The 12,115-nt window shown below is 42.9% G+C and overlaps 1 protein-coding gene across 1 annotated transcript in view; it reads right to left on the bottom strand.

Moving 5' to 3' along the window:
• SORL1 (sortilin related receptor 1) overlaps positions 1 to 12,115 on the bottom strand; it is a 180,604-nt gene that overhangs the window by 146,749 nt on the left and 21,740 nt on the right. The window contains exons 2-3 of the mRNA XM_029573496.1: positions 5,441 to 5,557; positions 3,500 to 3,625 (exon numbers count right to left, since the gene is read on the bottom strand). Of these exons, the coding sequence (XP_029429356.1) occupies positions 3,500 to 3,625; positions 5,441 to 5,557 (243 nt within the window). The remainder of the gene's footprint in view (positions 1 to 3,499; positions 3,626 to 5,440; positions 5,558 to 12,115) is intronic.

Below are 12,115 nucleotides of genomic sequence, written 5' to 3'. Positions count from 1 at the left end.
TACTAACCAGTTGAACAATGTGCATTTGGCAACTCCTATGCTCAAATGGTTAGGATCATAAGAGATGAATAGTTGCAAGGCCTGGCAATGCAGCTGAGTTCCATTTCTGTAATAAGCCAAGATACTTGCCATCTAATGAATGAAGGAATTTTTTCCCTTTCGTGGGCATATGGTCTTGGACAGACCATGGGTAATACAATAGCTTGACTTATAGTTCATTTCAATTTCTATACCAGCTGACACCAATTTTGGAAGAAACTTGGGGTGGGTGCAGAGCAGTACCCTATTATGGAAGAACTGTATATATGGAGAGTAACATACATAGTCACAAAGTACAGAGTGGGTTGACAGGTGTAACAGTCGATATACAGAATAAACGTGTAAGCTGCTTTAAGGATTCAGATGAAAATTTGCTTTATTCAAAAAAAGTGCCATCAGAGACAAAAGTTCAAAAAATATGCAGTCCCCCAACATAGGACTGTGTTTAGCCAAGGCTGCAGTGGCGTAGCGAGGGGTGGGCGGCCGCCCCGGGCGCCGGGTCTAAGGGGGCGCCAAAACGCGTGAGGGATACGCTCTAGGAATCACAAAGCTCCTGTTACGCTCTCGGACCAACTTTTTCCATTCCCTTGCGCACCACCTCGTGGCAGCAGTTTATCATAGCTCGTCACGTACAACTGGAAGGAACCCCAATCGTTCCCGTTGCCGGCATGCGCAGATTATAGCCGAGAAAAACTGGCCGCGAAGCCTCCCCAACCTCGCTTGCGCGTGTTCCCTATTGGCGGCAGTCTCTCATCTGTCTTCGCTGCTGCTGCCCTCTGATTGGCGGAGCCGGCCGGCAGTCAGAGGTGTTTCCCGGGAGACGGCAAGTGGACTTGCTTGGAGTAGACCGCGGCGGGCGGAAGCTCATTCGAGCTTGGTTTCTGTTTTGACTGAGGCGGTGGTGGCGCCGCCTTTCTTTTGGGAGCTTTCCCTGTTAGTCAAACGAGAGGAGTCCAGCAGCGTTGTTGCAGAACTGCACTCCTCTTTGTAGTGGCCAAAAGGAAAGGGGGGTGGTACAGGAAGAAGGCGTGTGGCCGTGGAGGGCCCCTGCAGCACCGCGTACTGAGTGCAGGTCAGACACTGAATGTTGTGTGTTAGCCGCCGGCAGCAGGGAAATCAGTATATCTGTGAACTGAGCTGGACTGGGATCTTGGAGACTTCCACGGTGATCACATGCGCCACTATCGTGTTTCTCTTATCTTTCAGAAGGTCTAATGGGGGCGGGGTGATGCTGCTATCTGACAGGCCAATGTAATAAGACTGCTGATTTTTCTGCGTGGATTTTTTTTTTGTGCGCATCCTGCAAAAACTTGTGGAAGTACGGGGTGTAATAACAGCCATGCATGCTAATTAGACACTGTATAAACTCCATGCACACTGAGCATATGTGCCGGGTCTAAGGGGGGCGCCAAAACGCCTGGCTCTGCAGAAAAATAGCACCGATTTCAATGCAAATCATTGATGGAGGGAGGGGGCGGCGAAGAAGTCTCTTGCCCCGGGCGCCAAATTGCCTAGCTACGCCACTGTAGGGCTGCATCAGGAGGGATAATGCAGGGAACAGCCTTATCAGTTTAGCGGAGCACAGATACATGAAGGCAGGTAATATCTTATATTACACATTATTATAATTAGTAGCATTACGCCTAACCCCATTTGGACTTGGGAGACCCTCAAAAGTGATAAGAGAAATCTGGGGGAATGGGGGGGACCCAGGAGAAGGCTTGGCAGGGGTTTCAAGTTTTAACATTTCAGCAGCAATGAGCTGTTTTGGAGGGGGAATGGAGGGAATCTAGCCCTTTATTTTCCTTTTGTTTTTCTTCCCTTCCCTGTTTTACTCCTCCTCCTTTTGATGCTTATTTAGTTTTCAAATAGATGAAATGAACAGAAATCCACAAAAAAAAAAAAAAAAAAAGGCGAAATGCAAACTTACCTGTTAATTTCCTTTCCTTTAGTCCTGTCAGACCAGTCCATTAGAGAGACCAAGTCTTGGGGGCACTCTGGGTGACGGTTCTGGTGGGTCTCGACCTACATTCCACTAGGAAGCAGGGCCTTCCCAGAAGTGGCCTAGTTGTAGGAGCAGCGCCAGTTTACTCCAGCTTTACTCTCCTGAAGAACCTACCCACTGAGGCATTACCCCTTTTTCAAGCCGCAATCTCATCCTAACCACATGTCTGGATCTCTCTGGCATGGACTAAAAACTGTTTTTCCTTAGTTTTGGTTTTTTTTGTTGTCTGCTCTTTTTTTTTTTTTTAGCGAACACCAATGTTAACATATTACACAATTTTCAAAATCATATTCAGTCCCTATATACCAAATACACTCCTAGTTGTGGTCAGTAATAGACATTTTTCTGTTACAGACAGGGCACCATCTGAACCTGTGACTTTTTTTTTTTTTTTGTCAGCCATTGCAGGAAAATGGACCCTGCCCAAAAGCAAAATTGTTTATTTCAAAAACAAGCAAAAAAACTTTTAGAACCACCATGCCTTTTTCCCCACCCCAAATTCAAGTTGGGGAAGCTGTAGAACAATTCTAGTTAGAAAAATGTAAAAAAAATAAACAAACAAACCTTAGCTCCTGAGGGAGCCTGGCAACTGAAGTGGAGACAAGAGCACCACAAGTCATATCAGATTCGCTCCACTGATGTAGAGAGACTGTGGGGAGGAGGGGGGCTTCGGCATGCAAGTGCCCATAATGGGGTAGATTTTCAAAGGGTAACCACGTAAGCCTGCCCCCTGCACGCGCGTATGCCCCGGGGCTTTGAAAAAGGGGTGGGAAGGGGGCGGGGTGGTGGGCGTGGCGTCGATCCAGGGGCGGGACAGAGGCCTCCGGCACAGCGGCTGTGCCGGGGGATGGTGCACCGGCACGTGCAAGATACGCCTGACAGAGGCAGGCGTAAAAAGTTAAACAAGGTGGGGGGGAGGGGGGAATTTAGGTAGGGCTGGGTTAGATAGGGGAAGGGAAGGGGAAGGTGGGGGGGGAGCGGAAGAAAAGTTCCCTCCGAGGCCGCTCCGATTTCAGAGCGGCCTTGAAGGGAACGGGGAAAGCCACCGGGGCTCTCCTAGGGCTCGGCTCGCACAAGGTGCACAAGTGTGTACCCCCTTGTGTGTGCCGACCCTGGATTTTATAACATGCGTGCGGCAGCATGCGGATGTGAGCCATCACATCCAGGGCAATACCCATATCATCATGCATAGGTAAGACTGACTTAGCCTGCCTGCCTGTAAAACACTGTTGGTGCCAACCAGAGTGAGAATCGCCTCTCATGTTTCAAAAATCCTGAGAAATTTCTACCATATGGAGAAATTTCTTAGAACCTGGTATGTAACTCTTAAGAATGTTTATATCTTTGTAGAAGTTGTCAGATTTCCAGAATCTATTACCATATCTGAATAAAATGTAAGTGACTGTGAATTAGGACAAAAGAACACCGTATAAACACACATATTTTATTGCTTACCCTTTTGTTGTCAGCAGGACTATGAAAGAACTGAATAATTGCCACATCGGTTTTATTTTCGGAGCCAAAGGAAAATTTCTCTGATATCCGTTTGAAAGATTTTCCATAATCAGCGGACAAATAAATCTGCAGAAACACACACATGACTGTCATGTTTACTGCTCTTGTGATGACAGTGTAAAGAATGGAGATACGTCCAATCTGGTTTAGTTTGGTTTTGAAGATCTACAAACCCCTTAAGGGCACAGAGAGACCTCAGGTGCAAAATGTGCTCGATGTACCTTCACTTGGACAGGCTTGGTTAGTAGAAACATGGGCAAGGAACTTTTTGGTGGCTTAACCACAGTTCTGGAACTCCAATCCTGACGAAGTATAGAATGAGAGGTGCCTGAAAACATTTAAAAAGTATCTAAAGATCTTGTTTTTCAGGCAGGCATTTGGAACCAATGATGACATTCTAGAACAAGGTGTGATAAGGATTAATGCGCGTTTGTTGCAGTTTGGTAATTCTGTTTATTCTTTGTATGGATGTATCTGATCTGTATGTTTTTGTGATTTTCATTTTGGGTTTTTTTTAGTATATTGTGATCCTTAACTATGTTAGAAAATACGATAGTTAGATAATTAAGATATTTTGATGATGGCCTCATTGCTGACAGTGATACCTCTTTCATTGGACCATCACTGGCATTATCCCAAGGATGATATACATGTGCTTTTGAGACTCCTAGATCACATCCAAAGACAAGAACTCAAGAAGACAAAAAAAAAAAAACTAACGAGCATCCATCTTCTTTGGATAATTCTTCTGTTGGTGCAATTAATCACGTTTTCTCCAGGACAAAATGTGGATGCCAGAGCTGTGTGGTATAAATATTAAAGGTACCGATATGCAAAGCATGCTAAGCAAGTAAAGATAATAAATTTACCTGGTTATGTTTTAGCTGACTATTAAACCACATTTACCTGGCTAATTCTGCATCTGAATATCTGGATAAATCCGCCTGCTGAAAATTTGAGCAGGTACATTAAGGCCAGCCATTTGTGTAGTTGAATGTGTGAGAGTAAATTTAGCTGGTTAATGCTGAATATTAGACTAACTAGTTAAATTTAAAAAAACCTGCCCAAGGAATGACTGACTTTTTTTTTTTTTTTTTTTTTTTTTTTAAGTGTCTCAATTTGTGCATCTTGCAAATTGAGCTGGTTAAAGGGCCAGATTTCTAACAGCTTAGAATTACTTGGCTCAAATCCAGGTTTAGCTAGATAACTTACATATTTAGCTTTCTCAAAATGTATATTTGCCCATTTTTTTGTTCTACTGTTCCCACTTTATGTCTGTTTCCAAGGTGGCTTCTTTTTGGTCCCAATAAATCTCTCTCTCTCTCTCTCTCTCATTTATCCTCTTTAGAATAAAATGTGCATATTTTATAAAACTGTCACACCCAATTTTTAATAATTTTGATCCAAGGTCATTCTTCAGCTGCTTGTTCTGCATTTGTGATGCCTGCATAATGTTCAGAGAACCAGCAAAGCAGTAGCACCACAACAGACTTTGAGGGCGCATGTACCAAGCAATTTTCCCATAAACACAAAATGGGGGGGCTGGGGGGTGCAGGTAAAAAAAAAACCTTCAGTACAGCTGATCCTTAGAATCATAAGGACAGGAGTATGTAAAGCAGCAGAAAAAGCTTCCAAACGCTACCATCACATCAGGAATGAAATAAAGAGAGAACTAAATTAGGGGCTTTGAATAGTTCTATTCATTTCAACTGCAAACAAATTAAAAAAAACAAAACGTTTGTTGCTTTGCAAAACAGAATAAAAAGATTACCACAAGTGGATAAGAAACAGATGTCAGAATGTTTCCCTCAACAATCCAAAAAAAGTAAAACAAACTAAAAAATAATAATAATAATAATAAAATCACAGGATGGTACTTACATTACTGCTCTTACGTAGTGGCCCTTTCCGACTATCTCTGGTCAATGCCAAAATCACATTACTCTTTTCTCCTGCCCAGTGAACCGATATTCGTCTGTTAGAATCATTCAGGCTAACCTAGAACACAAACAGAATACATAAAAACTCCGTAGTAAAACTACAAAATTAAAATTAAATTAGTGAATTTGCAATACATTGGAGCTGGTAGGGTCTGGAGGCACCACAAAGGCAAAGGAGGTGGCAAGGCCGCATGTGTTCTGATGACCCTTGCCAGACAGAGTGGTACTGAGGGAGATATCTCCCTCCAGCTCTCAGGCCAAAGAGGGTTTCTAAAAATCAACACTCAGGCATGCAATCTGGACTGAAATGGGAGGGAAGAGGTTGGTGCATATAAATGATGAAGGAAAGAGGAATTATGAATAAAATAAAAAAATAAGCAGTACTTTTCCCCAAATTTCTTTCAGTTGATAGTTTTTAATCCATGATAAAGGAGCAAGAGAGACTAATTGTTGATATGATCTGCTATTCTGAATTTTCTTGGAACCTAGTTCAGAATTTCTCAACATGTGGTATGTGCACTCCTGGGGATATGCAGGGCCACTATATGACGAATACAGCTGCTCTGGCACTCTCCTGCTTTTGTCTTCTGGTGATAGAGGGCAGCCAGTCTGAGGAGGCAGCAGAAGCAACCCAAACGTGGAACACCAGGTCTGCTACAGACGTGGGAGACGTGTTGCAGTTAGAGGAGCTGCGCACCACCCTGAAGCCCCCAATGTGTCTGGAAGCCCTCGCCACCCCTGGAGCCCTTCCTGCTGCAGAAGCTCCTGCATATGCCTGCTATTTTGAAAGATGCCTAAAGAAAAAAAAAAGATGGACCGCAGGTAGGAGCAGTTCTTTGTGTGGTATGAGGATAAGCCTGATGGGAGAGTGGAAAATGAGACAGAGAAATAGCGTGGGCAGTGAGAAAGAGGAGGTTTGGGGAAGGGGAGGGGGATAGGAGGGTAGGGCAAACTGAGCAAGAAGAATGAGGGGCTGTTCTGGGTTCAGACTGTGCACGCTGGTATTCTGACCTGGGGGACTAATCTTACTGAGGACTACAGGAGCAGAGAGAAAGAGCAGCAGGGGCATACTGGTGGAGGTAACTGTTGGGGAGGGGGAAAGAGGCAAGATGTGTTATCTTGAGGCTGCTGAGCCCCTGTTTGTAAGAGATATTTTGGGACTGCCAAATCCTTTTTTTTTTGTGGAGAAGGGGAGGAAGATGTTATGGTGGGGCTGTGGCACCCCAATTTTTCTGGGAACAGAGGAGCATTTGGTTGGGGCAGTCAAACCCCTATAGTTTTTCTGTGGGGTGCAGCAATGTTATGTTTACGATCACCGAGCAATTCTTTTCCTCTCATTCCACTCTGGAAAGTGTGAGCCCAACATGCAGTAGGCTAAATGTTCCGCTGAATATACCAGCCTAAAGTTATCCAGATATATATAGCCAGATAAATTTAACCCTAATATGCCAGCATTTAAACATGGCCGTTTAAGCCTAAACTTATCCAGTCTTGTGTGACTGGACAACTATTTTACCAAAAGATATCTGGTTGGGGGGAAAACCAAAATGGCTCCCTGAACGGATGCCTCACAAGAGGAAAGGAAAATTGAGAGTTTTCCCATCTGAACCTCAAGTTCCTGCCGGACAGAGAACCATCCTGCAGTTTGCTTCCCCCATATTACAGATGAGGACGCCGAGCCCCGCTGGAGGCATGGGGGGGGGGGGGGGGGGGAAGGGAACCCCAACACCTCCTGGGGATGTATTGTTGAGACCTCCAGAGCCGCGGTTGAAGCCGGAAGCATTTCACCCAAACACCGTCGACCAGCTGGTGCTACAGGGGAGGGAGTCCCCAGGTCAGACCCAAGGAGATGGGTTGTTCGGCGTACTTGGGGAATGGGAGAGGTCTAATGGTGCCTCCGCCGTGACAGAAGAGAGAGAAGCAGTAGGAGGAAAGGCAATAACATCAAGTTCTGAAGGAGTGGAGGTAAATAAAACCTTTTTGAAGCCCCTAGAAATTAAAAAAACCAGCTGTTATAACGCTGGAGTCCCTTTAGGACCTAATTGCGGGGCTTGCCGCTGGATACAACGAACAGGCCTATAGGGTTGAAGATAACTCCCAGAAAATTGCCTCTCTAGAAAAAGACTGTAAAATGAAACTAGAAGAACAAAACCAAGCCATAAAAGAGATAAAAAAAGATTTGAAAGGAATAACTGACTCTAACGTTATTATAATGCAGGAACAATCTATACTAACACGCAGACTAGAGTCGGTGGAAAATTATTTACGTCAATTGAATATAAGATTATTGAATTTTCCCTGAGTAATGGAAGAAGTCCCTTTGATACCAGAAGAACAAATACCATCAGTAAAAAAGATAATATACCTCCAACAGAAACAATCACAGTTTCAGATTTCACCAACTGGAGATCCTGGGAACTTTGATAACCTTTCAGATTATCTAGAGAGTTCTGGATTCGAAGTGGCAGAAAAAACTGTTTTGTTTGTTACCTTGTTATTCTGAATATGACAGAGGGTTAATCATGAAGCTTTATTCCAAAAGTATAAATATTACCTATCTTGGGGATATGATTCGTATTTTCCCCCATCTTTCCAGAGGGACACAATTACGCCGCAAGGAATTTTTGCAATTGCGCCCTGAAGCATTGGCAAAAGGTGCCAATTTTGTACTACGTTATCCTGCTATATGTGTCATTAAATCCTCTGGTAATACCTTTGTGTTTTATAAACCTGAACAGCTTAGGCAGTTTTTGAGTTCCAGAGAGCAGGCCCCCCAACAGCAATTAACCGTGCATGAGGTAAAATATGGATATCAGGGAAGTTTTGACGTGATTATATATTTCCTTTTTCTCCCCTTTTCATTACCTATGGGTTTTCCCCCTGTATTACCGCATATAGAAAGAGAGTATTTCTATATATGTATACTTCCGTATTGTTATAATTTTGGAAAAATATCTCGTGATATGCACTCTTATGTTTCCAAGCAAAGTAATCTTTGTTGTAATGGTAAAAGCTGATAAATAAAAAATTAAAAAATATATATATATATCTGGTTAAGTAATACTCCTTAGATAAAAAAAAAAAAAAAATACAGTCACAGGCCTCCCCAGCCTGATTCCCACTCCATCCCCCAACCACAAAAATCCCAACTCATCTGCTGGCATGGACACCCAACCCCCCACCAATACTTTGAAAATTAAAAAAAAAGATATCGGTGCCGACCTAGCCTGGCACTTTCCCCTCCTTTCCCACTAAATGGAGCAAGAAAATTGCCTCCTCACTCCCCCCATGCCACCACCCTTCCCCCACACATTATATTGTGATCCCGGGACAAAAACAGGGGAGGGGGGTCATGATTCAGGTACCAGGTAGATGGGAGGGCGGCGACATGAGGAGGTGTTTGGAAGCAATTTATTTGTTCCATTTAAGGGGAGGGCTGGGCCCAGTTGGCATTGATATCTTTTTAATTTTTTTTTAATTTCAAGGGATTTGGGGTGGGGGGTGGGGCGGAAGTCCCAGCCAGTGGATGAGTTGGGACTTTTTTGGTGGTGGTGAGGGGAGGAGAAATCTGGCTGGGAGGCCCGCGACTATCTACTATTTAAGACCGGATAACTTTAGACGCCTGATCTGAAGCAGGTCTAATGTTATCTGACTAACATAGCCAGATGTAGTTCAAAACTGGCTAAGTGAGTCACATAACTAAACCCCCTCTCAGAAATGCCCCCAAAACGCCTTTTAAATGATAGCAGGATGACGACTTATCTGGCTGTAATTTAGTCGGATAAGTGGCTGAATATGGAAAAGCTTGCCATTAAGATTGATAATTTGTAAGTTATCTGTCTAAATAATTTTTGAATACTATGTTAAAACATTTGATGTGCCTCAGGGGTGTCCCTCAGGGGATACGTCTGAAAATTTGCTGAAGTTTAAAGAGGTACTTACTACTTAAATGGATGAGAAACAATGACCTAGATTTTGTTTTTCAGTTTTGCTAGGTCTGTTATTTTAAAATGACTTTATAAAAAGACAAACAAAAGACTGTTTTTCCTGGTATACTCCTGTAATTCTCACTGCAGTTTTCAATATGCTGCAAGTAGGAGGCACTGGTATTTTGAGACAGACACATTGACTCACTCTAAGAAATTAAGAAGCCATCCCCTTTGCTCGGAATTACCAACTATCAGATTTACTGAGTCAATAAAACTAGCAAAAAAATAAAATAAAATTGTATTTTTACCAAAAAAAAATCAGAAAAAATAATTTCTGCTCAGTATAAACATCACAAGAATATGATGTCTTTCCATGGAGCATCAGCTGGGCCCAAGGCTGTCTCTCCGATGCCAAGGGTTCACACTCAAAGGTTCTGCAGCACTCAGGAGTCAGAAGCTGCATCGTATGTGATTCTGTCACGTTGCATCCACACACCTGTCTCTCTCAGGTTTCCCACATAAGCCTTTTGTCCTCAGATGTAGTATCATGGGAAATAAGAGCATCTCCTGTTGCAGCAGCATTCAACAACTAAACAGTATTTAAGAGCCCAAAGATCTGTGCAAACTGTCCCACCTCTGCCGTTGAGTTTGCAATTACTGGCGGGATTGGTCTTGGCCTGGATGGAAAGCACAGCTAAGTTGACATGTAGTGAGGAGAAGCACATTTGTCTGCCCATGACAGAACCTCATTCACGGCTGGGACTGAAACCATAGCCACAAAATCTGCCAATTCAGGCAAACACCCACTGCACAAAGAGAGATTAATCTCTGCCTAGTAAGTTCAGCAGCACACAAAATGATGACAGTAGGAACGTGTAAAAATCTGGCAACATTGTCAAGCGCATGAAGACTTACATGGATTATTTCTAATTGTTCTATCTTCTGCCCCTTTATGCAGATCAGCGAAACACAGCTAATGTCGGGGTAGTTTTTGATTCAAAGATGGACTCAGATGAACGGCTTTAAGATTAAAATATGACTTATTTGCACCAAAAAAAAAAAAAAAGGATTTTGAGTGTGCTTTATACACTATAGCCTATGATTAAATATAAGGCAATGAAGGAATTATTCCGCCAGTAGTGCCCATTATGACTGGCTAATTATCAAATGAATTTCTGTCTATATAAGGGTTCTTTCACAGCAGTGTTAATATTAACTTTTCTCATTCTTTTGACACAGCATTTGTCGTTGGTGTTACTGCTATAATGAGACAATCAGTACAAACATTTTTCAGGAGTTGACAACCCTGCCTATGGCATCTCCCCACAGTGTATGGAATCCCGATTTTGTCTGACCCGGTTTGACAAACCACAGGTACATTTTCACTACTGAGCTGAAAATTTCAGTTTCGTTACCTATACTTCTCACTTGCAGCTTTCTTTGGAAATACAGTAAGGAAAACAGTGCTAAGAATCTGCTCCTCCGGAGCAGAAGTAATCTCCGCATGCCGGACGGTTGCCGGTGTGCGCTTCCCTGGGACAGTGTCGAATGGCGCTGTCCCGGCCCACCACTTTCTAAAGGCCCGGCACTTTGGCACGTATCAGGGGTTACTCGAGTGGCCGGGCCCTTTGTAAAATACGTGCGGTGTGCGCAGAGCCCAGCCACGCGCGTAACCCCCATTTTTTACGTGCGCGGGTCTTTTAAAGTCGGGCCCTTAGTATCAGAAAAAGCAACATGATCATTTGTATGACCAATCACTTATCTTAAGTTATATAGCTGCAATTTTGGTTTTTTTGCAAGACTGAAACACTATTGGATCAGTCTTCTATTGCTTGTCTATTGTATTTACTTTTTATTGTTGTTTATCACAACTGCAAGTTGCTGGCAGCAATTTAAACATATAACATACATAGTCACATACCTAGCAATATAACTAACCCAGCCACATTTATCAACTCACCCTGACATATCCTTTCCAAGGCCTTCTGTACAAGAAGTCTATTCTTACCTAATTTCTATTCATAAAATATAAATACAATTCTTAATAAAAATTTCTAATTAAATGTTTATCATTACATATATAAACAAAGCTATAGACTAATAAAAAAAATAAATAAATTCATCAATGACAGGACTTATCAAACAGCCCATAAACCAATTCAAGGATTAAATCGCTATTTTATCACCTCCTTCCAACTTCTTCCCCCACCATATTCGTTCATTGGCATCATGCCATCATTAATTTATACATCTAAAAATATCTGGCAAATAAGCAGGCTTTTTAATGGATTTGCAGTAATACAAATATATTTCCTGACTTCTCTCTTTTGGTAAGCTATTTCAGGAGGTCAGGGCTACCACCAATGAAAGCTCTTCTCCTCAGCTTCTACAGATGCGCTCTCTTTATCAAAGAAAAACTCAAACAGCAATCTTGAGAGGGTCTCAACTCACAAGTTGGGACATAAGTAGCCAGCCTGTTCATCAGGTAATAGGGGTCTATCCCTTGTCCTAGCCTAAAGGCTAGCATCAGGAGTCAGAATTTGCCACATGAGTACTGGAAGCCAGTGGAGGTGATGAACTAGTCATCTTAATCACATCCCTGTACACTTCAAAATGTGGCAGCCTGACAAATTTGATGGGCTTAGTGGCAATTCTGTACACTGTCATGTGGAAAGACCTGGGTTCAA

Source organism: Rhinatrema bivittatum, chromosome 12, assembly GCF_901001135.1.
Source record: "Rhinatrema bivittatum chromosome 12, aRhiBiv1.1, whole genome shotgun sequence".
Lineage (NCBI taxonomy): Eukaryota > Metazoa > Chordata > Amphibia > Gymnophiona > Rhinatrematidae > Rhinatrema > Rhinatrema bivittatum.
Note: the sequence above shows the minus strand (reverse complement) of the source record. Positions and strands in the feature narration are given on the sequence as shown.